This window comes from Anoplophora glabripennis, unplaced genomic scaffold, assembly GCF_000390285.2.
Source record: "Anoplophora glabripennis isolate ALB-LARVAE unplaced genomic scaffold, Agla_2.0 scaffold93, whole genome shotgun sequence".
Taxonomy (NCBI): domain Eukaryota; kingdom Metazoa; phylum Arthropoda; class Insecta; order Coleoptera; family Cerambycidae; genus Anoplophora; species Anoplophora glabripennis.
The window spans coordinates 48,135-71,750 of NW_019416235.1; the positions used below are offsets into that span (position 1 = coordinate 48,135).

The following is a 23,616-nucleotide window of genomic DNA, read 5'->3' on the forward strand; positions in this document are numbered from 1 at the left end:
ATTATGATGATGATGATTATGATGATTATGATGATTATGATGATTATGATGATTATGATGATGATTATGATGATTATGATGATGATTATGATGATGATTATGATGATTATGATGATTATGATGATGATTATGATGATTATGATGATTATGATGATTATGAGGATTATGAGGATTATGAGGATGATTATGAGTATGATTATGATTATGATGATTATGATTATGATGATTATGATTATGATGATTATGATTATGATTATGATTGATTATGATTATGATTATATATAATAATTATATTGTACATAGTTTACACATAATACATTTTTGAACCCGTACGCATCTTTACCCGAATTTGACGGGCAATATTTCCGATGTCCAAGGTGTGTACCACTGCTAGTCAATTATTAGCGCTGTTGCCACATCTACATAGTCTTTATGCGTTCATTAAATATAATTTAAAACTACTTAAATATGATATTTTTATGTTGTTAATTAGTCAATATATATGCTATGTGCATATGAGTAGATTTCTTTGCTATATAGATAATGTTTATCGCAAATAATTTCAATAGAATTTAATTTTTTCAAATTGGCAGCGGGCTTTAGTCCCATAAGAAAATCATAGGACCCCTTTGCGCTCCTCACTTCCCTCGGAGCCCGATATACCTCCTTAAATAAACCCACCATACTCGTAGATTTCTCTACGTTGAAATCAATAATTCCAAGAACTGTTGACTTTGGGTATAGGAAACTAGACTATCATTTTAAAGTAAATTTAATTCTGCATCCAGTAATGTAATATAGGATGTACCATTTGAAATTTTTGAGTAAATTCAAGTTCAACGCCACAATATTATCCACACGTTCTTAGACACTTTGTATGAATTTTTGCAAATTTGACATAAATTGGTTGAATTCCACTGCTTTTAAATTATCCATGCCAAATTTCATTAATAAAGAAAACTAAATGTCGGAATTATTTTGTTTTCAAAAATCACTTACATCCCTCAATTTTTTTCTAAAATTGATAATAACTTGAAAACTGTCACGTTTTGGCCTATAGTACCTTATATGAAATTAGTCTAGAATTTGACGTAGAATTTAAAAATGCACAAATATATATCGTTCCATTTGAAATAACAAAGTTGATGATGACTTCCGGTATAACCGGAAGTGTGAGAACGCTGACACTATTTTCATTGAATAGATCTTTTTTGATAAACCCCTGTATACAAATTTTGAGATATCAATTCTGACTACTTTTTGAGATAATCCTACTGGGTCGTCTTCGTGATACACCGTATATATATATATACAGGGTGTCTAGTAAGTATATGGCATACTCTCGGGAGTGTATAGGGGAGGTCAAAATAACCCTAGTTTGTGATAAAAAAATCCTAAAGTGTCCGTTAATGGAGATACAGAGCCCCAAAAGGAGTATCCAGCGATTTACCTTTTCGTCTCTAATTTTTGAACCGACGTGTATAATTTAATGAAATTTTAATATTTTATGTAGGCCATAAAGGCTCATAAAACCGAGTACAGTAGATGTTTTACACTGTCAGGAAAGTCATGAATGGACTAGCAACCACACTCGTTGGGCCAAAATTTTGACAGGTGCCATTTTATAGATCTGAAAACTGAATTTTTAAATACTTTGGTCATTCCTCTTTAAAAAAGGTACTCTACATTTGTTTCCATAAAATTAGCCGTTTTCGAAAACAAAATAAGTTTACGTTTAAAAATTGACTTTCGAAATTTATTTAATTATTAAGTTTATTAACATACCTAAGCTATTTAAACACAATAACTAATTGAATAACATCATAACTAATGATTTGTATTAAATTAAATAATAGGCAGGATAAAGAGGGATAATCCCCCTCGATCCCAAATCATTGAGGCCAATTTCTAGCCATGGAATAATAGCGCGTATATGGACAAGCACTCGGCAATTGTGTGGAGTCAGGAAGAATTTATTCTGATACATTTCCAAATCACTTAAACGCAAGGATGTTAAAAATTCGAAAGCATGCTGTTTACTTGAGCAGGTTTTCGAAATGGGCGTCCTGTACCTTTAAACATTTCCTTATCCGACGGATATTTTCTCGTTGTAGTTGTTACATTCCAGGATTTCGTTGCAATGATGTGTTATTCTTTCTATCAGGTCTTCCCTGATGTGAACTGGCGTCGAATAGACAAGCCTCTTTAAATTTCCCCATAAAAAGAAATCCAATGAAGTCATTTCAGGCGACCTCGGTGGCCATAAAATAGGTTCACCTGGACCTATTCACTGATAACCAAAAGTATTTGATAAGTGCTGACAAACTAAATTGCTAAAATGGGGAGGTGCATCGTCATGCATAAACTATTATATCTGATTTCTAATTTCTTAGGGTACATTTTCTATCTAATAAACAGTTTAAGCTTTATTGCAAGAATTTCAAATACATGGCATGATTTAATCTGTCTTCAAAAAAGAACGGTTCAATGAGATGATTCCCAATAATCCCCTCCCGTATGTTAACCATGAACCTTTGTTGCAAATTATGGGAATTTATTACTCCGTCTCGGGTGAAACAGGCTTCGTTCGTAAACAAAACAATACTAGTAAAGTTTGTATTTTGTCTAAATCATTGCAAAAACCAATTTGCGTAATTGACTCTTGCAGGATAATCAGCGAGAGAAATGGCATCTACCTTTTGGACGTGATAAGGAAGTAGTAGTTGATTTGGAAGGGTCCACTTTGTCGCATGAACTTGGACGGACAGCTTTCTTACACTATTAGGGGGATTTTCAGCAATCTCATCCAGAATTTCATCCTCTAACTGAGGATTACTTGCTCATCTTGGAGGCCCTTCTCCACTACAATGCGGCAAAAAACTTCCTAAAATGGATTAGCAAAAGATTAGCTACTTTTAGCATTTTTTTCATTTCACTTGACTCTACCTCTTTCTCATAAGCTACGATCAACCCTTTCAAAAATTGTTTGGTGCGGTAAACGTTGGTTTGGAAATGTATTAGAATAAATTCTTCTTGCCTCAACACAATTGCCGAGTGCTTGTCCATAAATTATGTAGATGCATGTCAGCATATTCGCTATAGAAATAATGCTCCATTATTTAGTACTCAATCAATCAGACAATTTTGACAAGTGTTGTTAATAACATTATTAACGACATAAAAACGACTGGTGTTTTATTGCAATATTCTGGTTTATTATTACAGTGACGTGTTAATACAAAAACTTAAATTTTTCGAAAACGACTAATTTTATCGAAACAAATGTAGGGTACCCTTATTAAAAAGGAATGACCAACGTATTAGGCTATTGATTATATCCCAAAAAACAGGGTTAAAAGAAACTATGATGTTCAAGCAATTTTATTGCATGAATCGTTCAAAGGGTCAATTTAGATGAAAAAAAACACGGAGTGCTATTAAATTACAGGGTGGAAATTGGAGATAGGGGTGAAAATGCACCCCTTTCAGTTTTTTAATTGTAGCTTGAAAACGAAGCAAAATTTCACTATAGTTCATTCAGAAAAATTATTTAGAGAATTGAATTTCCCATCGATATAGCTTATTTAAAAAATTTAAAAGGAAAATTTTATGCAAAAAAATCGTTAATTAACAATTTGAAAAAAAGCAAAAAATTCGATTTTCTGATTTTTTTTTTACTTTTTTGCCTCTAGTTTTTTTTTTGAGTAAAGATAGGTACAGAAATGCAATACATAATTATTTTAACTTTCAAAGTAGTGTACCTAAAATGTTTTCGAGCGACCTAAAAATAAATATCAACAAACTAATAATTTTTTTATTGAATTTGTTGAACAAAATAATAGAAATAACTCACGGGACACTAAATTTTAAAAAATTAAAAAATTATAAATATTTGATACTCACGGTGCGATAGTAAATTTTGCCTCGAGAAATTTTTTAAGTGTCTCGTGATTTATTTTTATTATTTTGTTCATCAAATTCAATAAAAAAAATTATTAGTTCGTTGATATTTATTTTTAGAGGTCGCTCAGACATTTTAATTTAGTGAAAGTTAAAATAATTATGAGTGACCTTTAGAAATTAAAATATCGATTTGAAATTTTCAGTATCGAGAATTTTTTCAACCTAGAAAATGAGAAAATAACGAGAAAAAAAATTAAAAAAATCAATTTTTGATTTTGGAAATTTTTAAAAATCTTGAGCGACCACTAAAACAATTTTTTTTGAACTGATTTTTTGAGGGGGCTCTTAAAACATGATAAACTAATATATTTTCACAAGAGACACTAAAAAAAACATGCCTTAATCAATTGTTCCCCTTTTCATTCTGTTGAAAAAATATTTTCGATTTTTTGCTATATTTTAAGTAGGTATGTATAGACCGATTGTTTTGAAAATTTATAGTTTTACGTTTTTTAAGGTGGTAAATACGGATATGCAAACATTGTAGGAGCTTTCAATGTTAGACAGGAATAAAGTCAGTGAGAAAATTAGAAAAAGAAATTATAAACGCCGTGGAAAAGGATCCTGGTACCAATACTCAAAGATTAGCCACAAGGTTTCAAGTATGTCACATACTGTAAAAATAAGGCGATTAAACAGATTATTTACTTATTTTTGAGTATTTCATTTATCATTAATTATTTATTTATGTATTACTGTTTGAGTTTTATGTTGAGATTACATGTTAGTTGCTGCATATTTCTACTGAGGACTAAATTTTCATTTCAATCATAGCTTCAAGCACTAGATAAAATAACACTATCAAAGATAAATTTTTAAAAGATTTACCATTTAGACACTACAAACCAACCTAACACTAAGGATTTGTAATATCTATAATTCATGGGACATATATTCTAGTGATTGAAATAGCATTATAAACTAATATTTTTATAATCCAATTGAAAATTTGGCGACTTCGAAAAATTTTCAAATTAAAGAGGTTATACCACAGTGGTTTAAAAAACATGTGAATGAAGAAAGCTCACCTCTTCCTGTTCATTGCAATGCTTGAGCAAGAAAAAAGTGTATTAATCAACGGCACAAAAAATGAATTGTAAGTTTGTACAAGTTGTAACTCTTGAATAACATTTTACATTTAAGAACATTTTGTATTACGAGTTTACATTATCACTGGATTATCTCATCAGTCTCCTTACAAAGTATCGTATCCAACAAATTTCAAAAATAGAAGAGTAGATTTGGTGCACACTGAACCTGTCAGAACATCTTATCTGTATAAACAATTTTTGGTCTTCCCTTTGACTCTGGCGTAAAATTGATTAAATATGAATTAAGTCATTGATACAAAAAAGTCGAGTACAAATAAATGAGGTCAAAATAATATCAGTTCTTCATATAAATTTTTTTCATACATGTCTTCGTTACTAAGTTTGGGCCCTCAAAGGTGAAAATTATTTTTATTTAGTCTCTAAATTATTAACTTAAGCATGATGCAAATTTGGTTATCAATAACACATGCATACAGCTTGTTTTTGATGTTGTAAATGAAACTTCATTATGCCCAGAATGCCAGGGTCGGACTATGCCCAATGATTAACCCAGAATTTTTGCGTAGATAACGATCGCATTCTGCGCGTATCAAAAACAAGTCCCCTAAAGAATTTGCCAACATAATACCCTCTTGGTTCGACTCGGTAAAACTAACAGTTTAGGAAATATTCGTGATTTTATGTCATAGTGTGCATCGAGCGGCGCCACCTCCATTTTTTGTTTTTAGTTTTTAATTGGATTACTATGTTAGAACCATACATATTTTTACCTACGACCACTGCTGTAAATACTTAAAAACACACCGTCTGCGATCAATGTAAGATTCCTATTACGTACGGTAAAAAAATCGCACAGTTTTCCTAGCAACCGCCTAGCAACGGTCAATACAATACGCTACGCGGCGTCGTGCGTAACTTTTCCATTCGTGCGTAAAATGCTTTTTACAACACTTATTACGTAATATACTATTAAAGTAAGAGCCTACAAAATCTTACTATCTGATAATGTAATTTTCACTAACAAAATTTCATACTCACACACTTTACACATAACACAAAATAGAAAACAAAACAAGAATAAGTTAAAGGAACTTAAAAAAAATTATTTAAAAGCAAGAAACTATCAAACTCCACACACTTCCTAAGTCTACGAATTTTATTTGTTTGTACACGAAAAAGCATTTCTGGTATATGTCTAATTTTATTACAAACCCCAACTTCATGGCCACCACGTTCTCCAGACTTTAACCCAATGAACTTTTTCCTGTCGGGATACCTGAAAAGTTTAGTGTACGGGTCCCCAATACAGACAAGGGATGGATTGCTAGGTATAAAGAATTAATTTCCATTGTGATAATATTAGACATAAAAAAGAAATTTTTTATCGTATACAAACAAATAACATTTCAAAAACCCTAATACCCTCAACTTTATGGCATTTACCAAATCTAAGTTTAAATACATAAGGAAATGGTTCCTTTGAACCAAGGAAAGTTTAAGACATGTGTTGATACTAGTCATATAATGTGTATTAAGAAAGTACTTCGAATTTTAAAATCAGCTGCTTTTGCACTTAATGGCCATTACCTGCCAAGAAGTTTTTTACAGTCTTTTTACGAACGTTAACAGTTTATTGCAAACAAGACAAATTAATATTGTCTCATTATGTTCAAAACGACTTGTTGAAAATCACAAATTTATACATTTCTCGAATAAATATGTGACATTAGCATCTTTCCCAAATAAAAAATGGCTTCACTAATTTGTATAATAGCTGATGTACATTGACAATTTATTCATGAATAAATTGACGAAGTTCTTCATGAATTAATTCACGAATTTATTGGTAAACAGTGTGGTTTTACACTGCTACAGACTTTGTCAAGTTTTTTGACGTATGATTCAGTTCTACCAATGAATCAAAGAAGCAAATCAATTTCAAAAAGTCACCTTTCCACTCATAATTGTAGTGATACAACAGCGGTATCGTTCTGACACATATTATATAAATATTAGTTTTTGTAAGTAACAAATCAGTAAAAACAATGCAAAACTAGTAGTATGCCACACAATTATTTACATATTCTAATAACATAACCTCATTACTGATCTGAGGCTGGAAATCTGTTGAGCTGGTACTTCCGAACTTCACGAAGAAATTGACGAAAATTAGAACATGCTCTAATTCTTCAAGAACCTGATGAATAAATTCATGAAGTTATTTGACAGCAGATTTGGTGCATTACACTTGTCTAATTTCCATTTAAATTGTCAATGTAAAACAGCTATTAAGCCTATCCCGTGTACCAAATGTTTACAAATTACAGTAAAATGGATTCAGTTACATTAGGTTTGTTCCAACCTTGAATCACAAACAGATTTTCAACAATTTGCAAAATTTATCAACGTGCATGTGTGTAAAATAATTGGTTTCCTGATAAATTTTGTCTATGGTTAGAGCAACTGATAATTTAGGTACTTGAAGTTCGAAATCTGTTAATTTGAACATAACCTTACTAAAATAAGTGTAGAGTATAGACCTATGTAAATAGACCAATACTATTAATAACAGTTTTTTTAAATGGAACAACAAGATAAGTAGGTCACCGTAGAGGTAAATAATCGTATTTCCAGTTTTGTGTTAAAATCTGTAATAGTTTGGCACTTTGTCGGGTTATAGGATAGGTTATGCTGCAATAAATATTAAATAATAACAGAATAACAGCGATACGCATGCGCCAGATCAATGGTTAGAAGATAATCCACAAATTGTTTTGATAGTTTTCACACAGGTTTCATTCTTAGATGAAACAGAAACCTGATCGTTTACTAATCGTTAGTAAATCTGGACTATACGAAACTGTTTATGATACTGGTTGGAACATACCTATTACATACCCCACTAAACTGTAACAGATATAAAGTTCTTATAATGTACTCGTGCGTTTTTGATTTTATTTTATTTATTAGGTTGTTTTATTGTATCATATTTTTATGAGGTTTTAGTTAAATACTGTTTTTTACTATCTTTTATACCTTATCCTGTAATTTAGATACTTGTCTGTTGGATATTGTAAAATAAATATATTTACTAATATATCTAAAACAAATATTGCTAGTTGATGATACAAAGGATAAAAAGTTTAAAATTGTACTTTTTTCATCCAGTGTAAATAAGGAATGTGATTTTTAACTGATGGTATGGCAGGAAACAACTACTTTGCGAACTACATGCTCTGACCAACATGAATTATACCAATAATATCTAGTAAACATCTAAGATCATTCAATTTATTAGTTCTCATTAGTAAAGTGCAAGTAAAACAATGATGAATGATCTAGTTAGTTTTTATGTCTATGGAGTGAGTATATGTGAGACATAGCAGAGTGCTATATCTATAAATGGGCGCTGCTACTCAACTCCTAGGCCTTCCATAGGTCACACTGGCAGAGAGTGACTCGCAATTTTGCAGATATTTACTGTTTTTCACAGTATCATAGTTAAAAATTTAATGTTATAGTCTTTCCGATATCAATTGAAGAACCAAGAGGTTGACAGTATGTACCAGGTTCGGTCGCTGACGCAGCAACACCGCATAGAAATATTCGAATAACTTGTTCCCATATTTATCTAGTCATACCCATATACAGCGTGGTAAAAAAGTTCTGCATAAAATTCATATTTTCATTAAACAATTTCTTTTTCGAAAAACGGTGAGACCCGTCGATTTTTATTTGATCCAGGGCATCTTGTTATGTGGATTTTTTTTCGATAATCCACTTACGGCAGCGATGACATAATTTTTTTTTAAATGAACGCATATTTTTTTCGTTCGAAATTGATGACAGTTATAATTATCTAAACAACAATGTGAAAATTTCGATGTCTTACATAACAATTTTTTTTTAGAAAAATGCACCTTGAGTTTTTGAATGCAATAATTTGCTGGATCAAATGCCTTAGAAAAAAATTTATTCGGCAGAAAGCAACTGGTGTTATGTAATATTTGCGGAATTATTCATCAGATATTGTCAGGATCCTGATTAAACTGCAAAATTTAGAACCAAGTTCAACCGCACAAAATCCAAATAGTATGTAGCAAATTAAGGTCGACTTTTTGTCTTCGAGTTTGCCGATAAATTCCTCAAAAAAAAAAAAGATCCAAAGAAATGTTTACTTGAAAGGAGTAGATTACCTGAAATATTGAAGACTAAAAATCAGTACCGATTTAACATTCTTTGGTGAAATCGTTTAATTCGAAATGGCAAAACTTAGTGAACGCGAAAGAATTGATATTTTGAGGATGATTGGTTTCGGCGATAAGTTACGAACCCATCAAGAAGCTTGCCAATTATTTAATGCAACGTACCCTGACAGACCACCAATTACGCAATCTACGGTTAGTAGGGTACTGGCAAGGTTTGAGGAAACTGGTAGTGTGAAAGATGCTCCTCGTGCGGGTCGTCCTAGAGTAGATGATGAAACTAGATTGAATATCCTGGTGGAGCTCCAGGACAACCCTCATTCTAGTACAAGGTCGATTGCATTGAACAATGATATTTCACATGTAACTGTGGTGAACTTTCTCAAAAAAGAGAAATTTCACCCCTATAAGGGTCACTTGATACATGCATTGACTGAGGACGACCCAGACCGCCGTCTCCACTTTTGTGAAGATTTAATGCATCGATGTAACGGAGACCCCGACTTCCTCAAGAACATAATTTTTTCTGACGAGGCTACTTTTTATCTTAATGGATCGGTGCATCGACATAACTGCCGGTATTGGTCTCAGGAAAACCCGCACTGGGTGCAAGAAGTAGATCATCAGCACCCCCGAAAGGTGAACGTTTGGGCGGGAATAATAGGGCGTCGTATTTTAGGCCCGTATTTTTTCGAGGAAAATTTAACTGCTGCTCGCTATTTGGATTTCCTGCGGTTCGATTTGGTCCCAAGCTTAGCAGAGTTATTCCCGAACAACGAGGATCCTGATATTCCTGAGGAAAGAATTTGGTTTCAGCAGGATGGTGCACCGCCCCATTATGGAGTGCAAGTACGGGAGTACTTGAATAACACGTTTACTGGCCGGTGGATCGGGCGACGCGGAACAATCGAGTGGCCTCCGCGTTCGCCTGATTTAACACCTCTAGACTTTTTTTTGTGGGGCTATTTGAAATCGCGTGTGTACACAAACAGACCAGGTGATTTGGAAGAACTTAAAAACCGTATTCGTTTTGAAATAAATCAAATCGACCCGGGAATGCTTGAACGAAGTGTAGACGGCGTTTACACACGCTTAGGACAATGCCAAATGGTACAGGGTGGGCAATTCGAACAATTTCGCTAGACTTACACAAACATTAGTGTAATTTTACTCGTTTGAAATGTAATTTTGTCAACTTTGTCCTTTTCGGAGCCATTAATAGTGTAAGTAGACAATTATCACTTATAAGAACTTAAGGTGCATTTTTCTAAAAAAAATTGTTATGTAAGACATCGAAATTTTCACACCGTTGTTTAGATAATTATCACTGTCATCAATTTCGAACGAAAAAAATATGCGTTGTCATTTAAAAAAAAAATTATGTCATCGCTGCCGTAAGTGGATTATCGAAAAAAAAATTTTTCCACATAACAAGGTGCCCTGGATCAAATAAAAATCGACGGGTCTCACCGTTTTTCGAAAAAAAATTGTTTAACGAAAATATGAATTTTTTGCAGAACTTTTTTACCACGCTGTATAGGTCTGGTCGAACTAAATGTGGAGGTGGTAGAAATGTATACGTCCAGTTGAAGAATACGAGCGCGGGCTAACGAAATCCAAACACAGCTGCATTGAGCCACTGGGCAATAAATCTCAACTGTTGACAAGTGGTTAACAAATTGCCCAACAGTGTAGTGCAGCAATGCGGAATTTGGTGTGATTCAGGTAATTTTAATTTATTATAGACACTTTCTATTAATCATTCATATTACAATTGCGAAAGGAAGAAATAAGAGGGATATTTTATTTACTAATATTATTGCAACATGGGCATTTTGGAGACCTTTTGAAACGGAACAAAACGAAATTTCCCATCCATATAATAAAATTGAGGACATAAATAATTAAAACATGATGTTGGCCAAATGAGCATATAATAAGAATTTTCTACACATTATATACTAATTATTATAATTTTTTACCTTTCGCAAAAAACTTTTTTAGGAACGCCTATAAGTCATTAAATTTTATTGCCAGGCGTTTTTTACATGTTCAACTGACTTCGGAAAGACTATAATTATCCACTTCTAAATAGTGTAATTTTAAAAATAAAAAATAAATAACACATTTACATTTCCCACTTTTATGATTTTTTGGTATATAGTCATTATTTAAATTAATTAAGAAACAGAGACGGATCTTAAGTTTCGTAAACTTATAAAATCATCAACCCCTTTTTTACTGCCAATATTTTCCCAGAGTGATAGACGTCCCTGTCAAACGCACTTTCAAATTAATTTGATAATTGTGTATTCCAGTTTATATAAAGTTTCAACATGGATAGTGCAAAAATTCAGAAATTTTATGGATTTATTTCATTTTTAATCTATGTTCCATGCATTGTTTTTTTTACGTTTATGTATGGATGACATAAAATTACTAGAATTATAAAAGTAATATTTTCAGTTAAAGCATATAGTCAGGTCCCGATGTAATTTATATTTCTGCTCTAATATTGTTTGTGGTGTATATTTATAATATTGATCTATATCTTTATGCAGTTGGTATTGTAACGCTATTGCCTAATATATAATTTTAGCTACTGTTGTTAACAAAATAACAATATCCAAGTAAACAGGAACCTATATTTAATTGAGTGAATAGATAGCAGATGTCCGTAGCCGTCCGTTAATGCATGAACACTTTTTGTACAAAACTTTTTCTGAAATTTACTACTTAAAATGATATACGAATTCTAGATAATATTTCATGTGCTGTACCTAAAATCCACGAGGTAATAAGGCAGATTTTGTCGTCAAAATACGACCCAAAGACCTATCTTTAGGTCCTTACAACTCCATAATTCTGTACTTGTTCAAACCAATCAACATTTTTCATCTATCAGATACATAAAATCGTCCCTATAGAAATAATTTGTAATTCCCTGATGTCAGAAAATATTTCCATTCTCCTCTGTTAAAAATTTGTATAATATAAATTTTGTAACAAAAGACGAATGTTTATAATTTAGGGGGCGGTTTTCAGATTGGGGACTAATAGTTCTATTAGGCCCTTCTAAGAAATAACAATTGAAAGACAAGAGTTTCCAAATAGATTTTTTGAGTCGCTGTAAAGTCGTTAAGTGGGTCGCCTTAAAAGCTTTTTGTCGCGAAAACTAATAAATTTACAAAATATAACCGTCGCTGACTTCGACGAAGAATATCATAAAATTTAGCACTGACTTCAGCAAGTTGACTTAAGGACTGGTAAGGAAAAAAAAATCGATATTCATATTATTATATTCATACCAATGTATATTCAGTCCATTATGGAATTATTAGCATGATAGTAAAGCATCTCGACATTCAGGGATCTCAGTTAACCAGCAAGACAAAGATAAAAACTTGTGACCCCCGAATGGGCAGGTCAAAGCGATGTGTCGAGCTTCCGAGAGGTCTCCGAAAAAGGCAGTTCCTCCTTGGGTACGTTGTCGCGTGTAAATTAATCGATGTTTGTTCGAATCCGTTGTGGCGTTATTTTTTGTTTTTATTGCTATTAAAAATTCCTCCTGGAAAATTTTGGTGTTTCGGTTTCTTCTAACTTAAGTGTCAGCCACTGGGTTACATTCTAAGTAAGCAATGGTTGGTAAGTGCCTAAAATTCATTCACTGACAAACAACATTTCTAAGTTCCCACATATTAATTAAAATGTAGATGATAATTAAAAACTTCCTTTCAAGAAGTTAATAGTAAACTCTTTATTCTGGAATGCTGGTGGAAAGTTATTTGGTCAATGTCAAGGTCAGGCAAATAAAAAATACTCATATGATACATTTTACTAATAAGTCTGTGGTGGTTAAATGGTGTAGTGCCGTGATTCGATGTGTGTGCGACCATGTAGTAAGTGGACGGGGGAAGGGACGGGTCCGAGGGAGCGCTCCTGGTGCGTCAGTCTCCACCTGACCAAAGAAGAGGCTAGGCGTATTGCTAATCGCTAATAATAAGTTGTAGTTATTTTCGAGAAATTACGTATATTTTTGGAGTCAATTTTACTCCGTATTATTGTAGTGTGTGTTGATGTACATAAAACGTTTATTCCTAAATAGAGTTTCTCTCCACAATACATCAAAAAGAACCACGAAAGAACTCTGAGATCGGCGACTGATGCTCCAGCTAAGAGTAGCGTTAATATTATTCATATTAACCGGGGACCACCACATAATTGACGCCCAACTTCGGACTGTGGTGTGGAAAACTGTATGAGAAATTCAGAAAAATTGGAACTGACTTGGAATTGCATCGCATTGTTAATCGATATTGACCTAGGCACGAAACAGCGTGAAGGTGTTTATCAAGAGGTGAAGTGAGGCAGAGAGGGTGACCATCGTGCAGCCACAGGTGTGCAAGATACGAGTGACGTCACGGCAGGCTACAAGCAAGTGTTCTTGTTTTTTTTCAGTACATTCCTTTTATCTATTTTTGCATGTACGATAGCGAAATATAAAAACCTTATTGCTCAATGAAAAGGTATACATATCATTCCATTCTCGTTTATAAACGAATGCTTGACTTTTGAGTAGTAATAAGATTTAATATTGAAATTCTTGGATTCATATTAATATTAGCAAATATTTTCTCTTATACGGATAAATGTACACTGGACTATTTTTGTAAACATACCTATGTATTTTTAAATTAAGATAAAACGGTCGGCAGAAAATTTATGTATGTACTATGCCTAAAAATACCAATCTAGTAAGTCTTCTATAAGAATATTGATAATTTTGAGTTAGAAGCAAATAGTTCTAATGAAATAAATATGAGTGGTAACTTGGATAATATTCTTCAACAGCTAACGTCGGGTAGTAGTTGTTCCAGGAGAGAACCAACGCACTTAAAGGTTACTCCAGGCTGCCACCGGGCTGCCGCCATCCGAGCCGGCACCAGGTTTCCAGCAGCAGCTCCAAGGTCACGCTGAAGAAGTGTCAGTGGGGTGCGGGGGTGGGGGAGCTGGATTGCAGAAGAAGCCGTGGTCAGTCATCGGCAATGACCAAGAGGTCGGCATCAAGTAAACAGTCTCGAGTCCCCAAGGTTATAATTCTGAATATTAGCAAGTTATCTGTGACACTAATATAAATATTGTGATGATTTATTAGGTATATTTTAAGAAATACTTGGTAAGAAGATGGGCTCATAGCGGATGTCGGCTAAACATAAAGAGTGGAATGTGTCTGAGAAATTAGGGTGTATGAAAGCAGGTGCGGATGTTTGTCGGCTGCTTTAAACATGTAACCACAAGTTCGCCTATAGTCTGGGGACTGGAGCGCAGTATAAACATTAAAGAATGTTGGGTAATAAATAATGTGATAAGTTAATATGTTGTTGTTGTTTCTTGATAAGAACATGGTTCTATAGCGGATGTCGGCAAGACACAAAGAGCAGAATGTGTGGATGGTGATGATGATGTCATAGTCATGAGGTCATCTATTTTTTGCTGAGCAAGCATTTACAAATTGAATAAAATAGCTGTATGGAACGTCTCCAGCTCATTCGAGTTTGAGACGATGAATATTGAAAGTATATATCGAAAACAATTATCAAAAGAAAAAAAATGTTTGCTGCCATTAACAAACAAGCATTAGTGAAGCCATTCATTAGAACCAATCAACTAGAAGTTGATGTAAAATACAAAATAGAAGACATCGACATTGTCTTGGGCCAGTTTGGACCTCGAGTAGTAGTGACATTGGCAGAGGGCAAAGTCAGTTTACCCGAACGCTACATAAAAATAATTTCGGCTTCTGACATTACCGAATTGAAGAAACTAGTTCAGGAGAAGCCTGTATACCTAGTGAGCAAGGGCATGGTTGCCAATACCACAAATTTGGAATTTGTGGAGTAACAAAAATATGGAAGCCGAATATATGAAGAGGTTAAATGAATTCCTGGCAAATATCCAATGTTTAAAGGAAGACATCAAGTACATTGAGATTGTGAGGAAGATACGTAATGTCCACATCACCGATCAAAAAGAGGGTCCAGTTCAACGATCATACCAACACCCGGTACATAATCCACTGGGCTTACGCCCACAGGACAGCTAGATGTGGCGAGCGTTGGATGCATGACGCAATCGACCGTGTCCGATTTCAAGAAAGAATAAAAAAATTATCTTATATTATTGAACCTGTACTTGTAAACAAAATCAATCAAATTTAACCTCTTCCATATGTTCTGTATAATATATGTATATATGATATAAATATTTAATAAAATAATTAATTAAAATTATTTTCTTTTATTTTCCCTATTTCCCCTTAAAATTAAAAAATAAATAAAAATCTGATATATTTTTAAATTCATTTATTAAATTAAATAAATACAGTGATATATACTTAATAATAAAAAATTAAATATATAATACATTAACAAATATTTAATAATAATGATTTTTTTTACATTATCAAGATAACAAAAAAAATTAAACAATGCTATTTTTATCAATCCAGCTGTTGTGAGTGCTATCAAATCCTAGCCATTTCACCAGAACTCGATCACCCTTCTTCCTCACTATCCTCTCCATAAGGTAGACATCAGGATGCTTGACCTTCTGCAGCTCTTCCGTATAGAAACATCCCTTTATTGGCTGACTTTGAGCATCAGACAGTAAGTATGTAACAGGATCAGTCCTCTTAATACTGGATACAGTGAAAATTTCATTGGACCAGTTAGGGGTGTAACCCTTATCGAACACCCCTCTGTATTTGCTTATTCTCACCCGGTCTCCTACTTTGAACTTTGACAGACGTGAATATGTAACCGTTGGATAATTATAAACCGAACTCTGAAGTATATTTTCATTGCTCTTGTTCACGGACACGGGCTTCATTCCAATGGTCCTATGCTTGGTATTGTTATATTTTTTCACAATTTTATCTAACACATCGTACCAGCAAAAGGTACCGTTAAAGTTGAATTCTTTATACATTATGGATTTTAGTGTCCGATTAACACGTTCCACAATCGAACTTTTCTTGCTACTATACGAGGAGTAATGATTAATATTAAATTTCCTCATTAATGCTTGAAAGTGTTTATTATAAAATTCCTTGCCCAAATCCGTCTGTAAATTACGAGGTATTCGACTATCAGTACCGAGAATCTTTTTCATAGCACTAGCAACTTCTTCGCCGGATTTTGTTTTAAGTGGAGCCGTCCACACGTACTTTGAGAAGTCATCTATTACAACCAGTATATAACGATAATTTTTATTAAATTTGGCATATGGTATCATCTCCACGAAATCGGCTTGAAAGTGATCATCTAGCCCGTAATTACTACCTTTCGCCTATTAAAATTAACTCTTGCAGGCTTATGTAATTCGTTAACAATATCCCTCTTTACAGCTGACATGTTTACTGAACGGCTACCCCACACAAACTAATCAATAATTAATCACGTGGTGCAATTAATTTGGCTTCCAGAAGCTCCTCGATGATGCTGTTCATTTCATTTACGTGATTGGAGTTTCCCGCTTTTTGGGAGACCATTAAAAGCCTAAGTCGATCCACCAGTTCATTGGAATCGTTCCAGTACGTTCCAGTCGACAGCATTATCTGTGACATTCATCATTAGCTTACTGCCTCCACCACGATGTCGGTGTCTTTGAAGAATCGGCTTGATGACATATTTATATTTCCAGCTATTTCCGCCCGATATCGGCTTCGATGAGTCATAAGACAGTCTGTTGGCACTGGTATTTCTAATGATGTCAGCATATTTCTTTTCATCGCCACTCGTGTAAATTTTAAGTGGACGCTTCTTAAACAACAATTCAAAGAGGCCCCTCGTTCCCTTATATTCGCTATCCTTTATTAGCACATTATCGTCAACGAATTGGACTTTAGAATCTCCGATGTAGAAGTCATCTTCGTCGAGATTGTATCTGATGCCATACTTTACGTTTAGTATCATGCACCAGTCTGGATATATAGAATTTAGGTAGATCGTGGAATTTCTCAAGATATTCCTCGTCAAAATTGGATTCTTCGATGCCGCCGTCCCTCTCGGTGGGGTCAGAATCCATATAGTTATCGCTATCGGCATTACTCGTTGTCTCTTCTATCTCACTCTTTGGTTCGGACTTCTTTATCTCTTGTTTTATGACGGGCAAGGTCGACAGCTGCGACTGTTTGTGTTGATACTTGTTTGATATTCGTAGCAATCGTTCGAAGTGGGGCCGTGATGGGTGCAAAAGATTTTTCAACCAGCTGATCATGACGCTTGAGAGCCTCCAATTTTCGTTTGATGGACTTTCGAGCTTTGATAATGTTATTAGTGGTAGCGGTAGCGTCCATAATGATACACGGCTAACGAATGACTAATGATAATGCACACCTTTACAGGTATATATACTCATCAAAGCCTTTACGGTAGCGCCGACTGCTGGCAATATCGCTATCCTTGTCTATCACTAAGAACCCATATCTATCCAGCATAAGGAGCACATGTGTTTGAAATCCTCGAATTTCATATCTGTATTCACATGATCGTTATAAACATGTCGGAGATTAAGATCATCCTGCTTGAATAACCCCATAAAATTGGCATTGTCTTTCACCAAATGCTTCGGTATACGCGTATAAGTCTGACAGAGACAGAAACAATCCACCCGCTTATGTCGACCCATGCTGAAATAGTCACGTATCGGGCTCTGGTTATCGCATGCTACGTCATCGAAGATAAACACCGAGTCAAATTTAGCTTGGGCTGGCGGTAATATGTCATCGCTGTCCTTGAACTGATTGTATTCAACAAGTGAATCGAGCACCTTCTCCAGATACTTGTATTTAGGCTGATACAACGATTTCGAGTAGACGTAAACATTTTTAAAGTACAATCCATTCGGATGAGTCAGCAGACCGATCATCACGTTCGTTTTGCCACAGTTCGAAGGTCCACATATAATACATCTAAGACTATGTGGTAGCAGGGGTCCATGTTTTTTGAATTGCTTATCGCCGTTGTCCACGAAATCGATGTTTTCGATTTCGAGACTGCCACCTGCCGCAACTTCTTTCTTGAAGCGCATGGTCAATACTGACAGAAAGACAGGTATGCATCGACTATAAATAGGTAGCTCTCACCTGGCGCACCTTAGTTTGTTCACGTGTGTGGTACAGGTAACATGGCACTTTTCAATTCTTTGATCAACAAGTTACCTTTCGAAGCGCATATTCCCGGGTATCGTTTCTGTGGCCCCGGCACCAAGTTGGCCAAGAGGCTTGCTCGCGGTGACGAAGGCATAAACGGCCTTGATAACGCATGCAAAGACCACGATATCGAGTACTCTAAAGTGTCCGACGTGGCGGGCAGAAACGTAGCAGACAGAAAATTAGCCCATCAAGCTCTGAAGAGGGTGTTCGCGAAAGATTCCTCACTGGCTGAGAGGGCAGCCGCTGCGGGAGTAGCCGGAGCCATGGCTGCTAAAGTTAAATTGGGCTGGGGGATCGCGAAGCCCAAGAGGAAGAAGTCTGTAAAAAAATCCGGCGGGGCTCTAACATTCTAAGTTTCCGATAAAATTCGTAAAGCTGTACGTCGGGCTAGCACCGTTGAGGATGCCGTGAAGAAGGCTGTTCGAGTAGCCGAACGCATGAAGAAGGCCTCCACCGGAGGCATATCACATCCAAAGGCCCACGTAATTCCAATTCCAAAGACCGGCGGTCTCCTGCCTCTGATTCCCATATTCGCGGGACTTAGCGCTCTCGGTGCTCTGTCTGGTGGAGCTGCGGGCATCGCAAAAGCTGTAAAAGATGCTCAGAATGCAGCCACCCAGCTTAAGGAATCTCAACGTCACAACGAAAAAATGGAGGCAATAGCTCTCGGAAGGCGTCTCTACCTACGCCCCTATCGACAAGGACGTAGACTGTATATGAATAAGACGAAGAAGAAATGTTTTAACAAGACCAAGAAAGCCGGCAAATGACTAGAAAAACTACCGAATCGAGCCCTCACCAATCAAGATTTACTTAAATACGTAAAATTATTGGAAATTCCACACTTCAGAGGCGTCTATATGAGGGACCGATTACCTAAAAATGTACATAAAAATGAGTGTGGGATCCTGAATTTGGACAGTGACAGCGGTGCAGGTACTCATTGGACGGCATATTACAAGAGAGGACCTGAAGCCGTATATTTCGATAGTTTCGGTAATTTGAGACCGCCTGTGGAATTATTAAAATATCTAAAGTCATGTCGCGTCAAATATAATCATAAACAATATCAGACGTATGATACGGTGAATTGTGGACATCTGTGTCTGAAATTCCTATATAATGAGTCACGCTGATAAAGTCACGGTCAGTCGGCGTGAGTCATCCAAGCAGAACAGTGCACGTGTGTGTTGATATGTCATATACGCTTACGTTATCGGGTGATTCATCGATTCTGAGTTCGCAGTTTTACCCGCCTATTGAGCTCGAGGACGATGCTGAATATGTAATCGGGCTTACGGACTTTCTAGCCTACCACTCCATACCGAATGTTGATTCTACGAATAATCGTTTCTATTACGGTGATGCTGATAAAGTTATAAAAATACCGGAGGGATCCTACGAGATAGAAGATATAAATACATACATAAATAGTAATTTAGCCGAGCTCACCGCTACCGATACTAATCTCCCCGATAATTTAGTGTTTGTTTCCATAAAATCCAATAAAAATACGTTAAAGTGTGAAATTAAAGCAAACACGACAATTAATTTCAACAAACCCAACAGTATAGGTAGATTATTGGGATATAAAAACCGTAAATTAAAGGCGAACAAGTTTCACGAATCCAATAATCCTATTAAAATTCAAAAAGTCAACGCCATTTGTGTGGAGTGCAATCTCGTTTCGAACAGTTTCATTAACGGTCAACCGGGTCACATCTTACACGAATTTTTCCCGAGAGTCGGTCCTGGCTATAAAATAATAGATTCTCCGGCCAACGTAATCTACCTGCCGGTCAACAAGCGTCGCATCGAGGGTGTAACCATTAAAATAGTGGATCAAGACGGGGATTTGATCAATTTCCGTGGAGAAGTCATCACGTTAAGACTGCACCTGAAGAGGAATGGGGCTTAGAATCCGGAGTGGCTTTGGGCTCGCTGTCGTCGGTCACAGCCGAAAACCTTCAAAAGCCTCACCTGGAGCGAAATCAATTACTCTACCTGTGACGTTTAAAGGGTTCACATCGCAAAACAAGAAGATTTTGTACTCTCTGGGCTACAAAGTGCTACTACCACGTCGCAATGAAATCTAATATTCTAAACGTGTTCGTATTCGGCGACGAACTTGAACAACAACGATGAAATCCGCATCCCGATTCAGCAGCAGGATACGTATACGGCTCCATATTATAGTCTCCTGTATATCAGAGGTAGACTGTGCAAAGCTGATGGCACGGTTTCGGCGACGGCAAAGTTCGACAGGATGGGCATTTTGCTGCTGTTCGACGAAATCCGATACGAGTTGAATGGTATACCTGTGGATAGATCGCGAAACCCCGGCCTCACGACCATCATGAAGAACTACGTGTCAATCAGTCAAAATGAAAGCCTAAAGTTGGAAAATGCCGGCTGGATTATCAGCGACCATTTCACCGATGCCGAGGGCAATTTCGACGTATGCATCCCTCTGAGGATATGCATGGGATTCGGGGAAGATTTCCAGAAAATTATCGTCAATTTGAGACAGGAGCTGGTACTTATTCGCGGCTCCACTGATACGAACGCCATCGTGGGCGTTGCTGGCGACGATGAGGGTCTCCGTGTACAACTACAGAGTGTTTCATGGAAGGTGCCACACGTATCGGTGGCTGATGCGGAACGTTTGAAATTGTTGAAATATATCGACAGAAACGTAGAATTGGCTGTGCCTTTCCGTAGCTGGGAACTGCACGAGTACCCCTTGCTTACCGAGACCCGGACACATACTTGGAGCATAAAAACTTCTTCACAGCTGGAGAAGCCTCGATTCATAATTTTCGGCTTCCAAGTGGCCCGTAAGAATAAGATTGATAAGGCCATGAGCCAGTTTGATCATTGCAATTTGACCAATTTCAAGGTTTTTCTAAATTCCGATTCGTACCCGTACGATAACTTGAATGTGGATTTTTCAAAGAATTGTTATGCCATCCTGTATGACATGTATGCTCAATTTCAACATTCATACTATCAGAAGGATAGCGAGCCTTTTCTAACTACATATACGTACAAGTATATGGCTCCTCTGGTAGTCGTCGATTGTTCCTGTCAGAATGAGGTTCTAAAGTCGGGAACTGTGGACATTAGACTGGAATTCGGTACTAATGACAATATCCCGAAGGAGACCGCAGCCTATTGTCTTATAATTCACGATAGGATCGTGTACTATAACCCTCTGACGAGCATAGTTCGCACTTATTAGTAGCAGCAGCATCATATGTACATAATCGACTTGCAGGGATTTCAATACAAAAAAGAATTAAATTTCACGTGCAAGGAAATTTCCATTTTTAACATTAACGACAGATCCTGTGTGAATAGAATAGTCAAGCCCAAAATTCCCTATAAACATCTCAGGGAGAGTGTAAAAATCCAAATCGACTGGACTGTGAATCACGTACACGGTCTTAGATGGTCGTCATCGTGGGATAATTTACCGTACAGTGGACTCGGAGATTTCATATCCGATAGTGCATTAGACGAGGAGCAGCCTGTCCTCGTGAAAGGAATGGAGAAAAAGAGATGGCTGGAGCCTCATTTACCTAATATTATTATTATTGACTTGGAGCCGTGTGGCTGTAGTAGAATAAAAGATTTAATGTTATCTAGCTTAAAATTTCATTGTAATAGACATAAAATTAATAATTTACGCTGCACTAGGCAGAATGTATATGCTATATATAAATGGTATATTGTTAATAGAGATAAGCCTGATGATTGTATTTATTTATTTTAAATAAAGTGGAAAAATATTGCTGAACTCTGTGTTTCATTTCTCGAATAGTGAGTGGGGTGGGGGTGGGGGAGAGAGAAGTAGTGTAGGGAGAGAGGGGAGTGAGACGCTAAACGCGCGTCTGATAGCATAAATCCAATTCAGTGTATTAGTAGTAGCAGTAGCAACAATGACTGAGCACAAAGTTATAACAATTAGTGAATTATNGCGCCAATATCCTTGGCAGGAAAAATGACCTCGGATGGAGCGGGGTCGAGCGGGATTATCGCTCTTTACCCACTTCATCGCTGTAGGCCCGGACGCCTCGTAGAGGTAGACCCTTTCCCCGTCATTCCGGGCCGCCAACGCGGCCGGAATAGATCGGATCATGGGGCCTCCTCCTGTCCTGGCTGGGCCCCGCCGGCTAGGGCCCTTTCTTCTGGCGCTCTTCTTTCTTTGCCGGCTCGTCTGTGTATACCCCCGGGGGTGTCGTGTATCAGTCGCAAACGACTCGTCGTTTGCGACCGGGATGGTGGTTTTGGGTGAGGTCGTGCAGCTATGCAGCTTAGGAAGCGCTTTGCTAAGGTGGCCCTTAGGCTAGCGCGGGAGGAGAGAGTGGGATAAGGAAGGTATAGGGGAGAATGTGTGTGTGTCGTCGTTTTCGTCTCTTGATCCTGGCGGTCCTGAAACAGACAGAAAAATTTCGACTCATCCTGCGTCCAGGAGTTGATGTTCGGGTCGGTAGTCCACCGCGTTCCGGATCAGCGGGTTGCTGTGGATCTCGGCGCGCTCTAAAAGCTTTGTGGCGCGCTCTCTGATCGCTTCCAGGGCTGAGGTGAATCCCAGATCCCGGCGAATATCGCTGTTGAGGAAGAACCAAGGGGCCCCCGTCGCGCAACGGACGGCGATATTCTCGACGGCTTGCACCCGGACTAGGTGCGTCTTTGCTGCGTGTCTCCACGCGGTTCCAGCGTACGTCAACTGTGGCTGCAGTACTGCTCTAATGAGGGTTAGCTTGTTCCGCAGGCAGAGGCGGCTGTCCCTGCACAGAAGCGGGTAAAGCTTTGCCCTCACCATCTTCGCTTTGCGCGTCACAGCATCGACGTGCGGCTTCCACGTCAGCGTGCAATCCAGGGTTACCCCTAGGTACTTGACGGTGGTTGCCCACTGGATGTCTTCTCCGTTGAACTTCACGTGTCCCTGGGGGCGCGTTTGGTACCTACGAGAAAACATAATACCTGTGCTTTTCTCCGGGTTGATCGCCACCTTCCACCTGTTGCACCAGTCCTCTAGTTGGCTTACAGCTCTTTGGAGGTACCTCTTCGCCATATCGGGGTTCAGGGAACGGGCCGTTATGGCGGTGTCATCGGCGTAGAGGCACACGGTAGTGCGCTCTGTCCTGGGCATGTCGGATGTATAGATGTTGAACAG

At 36.9% G+C, this 23,616-nt stretch overlaps 1 protein-coding gene across 1 annotated transcript; it reads left to right on the top strand.

Annotated features, from left to right (window-relative positions):
- The first annotated feature begins 20,700 nt into the window (after positions 1-20,700).
- Positions 20,701-21,675, top strand: LOC108903625. Its single transcript, XM_018705860.1, has one exon. The coding sequence runs from the start codon at positions 20,701-20,703 to the stop codon at positions 21,673-21,675; it is 975 nt and encodes a 324-aa protein (XP_018561376.1).
- The last annotated feature ends 1,941 nt before the right edge of the window (positions 21,676-23,616 follow it).

Excerpts from the sequence above, each read along its gene's own strand:
- LOC108903625 (XM_018705860.1), top strand. The coding sequence starts at position 20,701 with ATGGGCATTTTGCTGCTGTTCGACGAAATCCGATACGAGTTGAATGGT.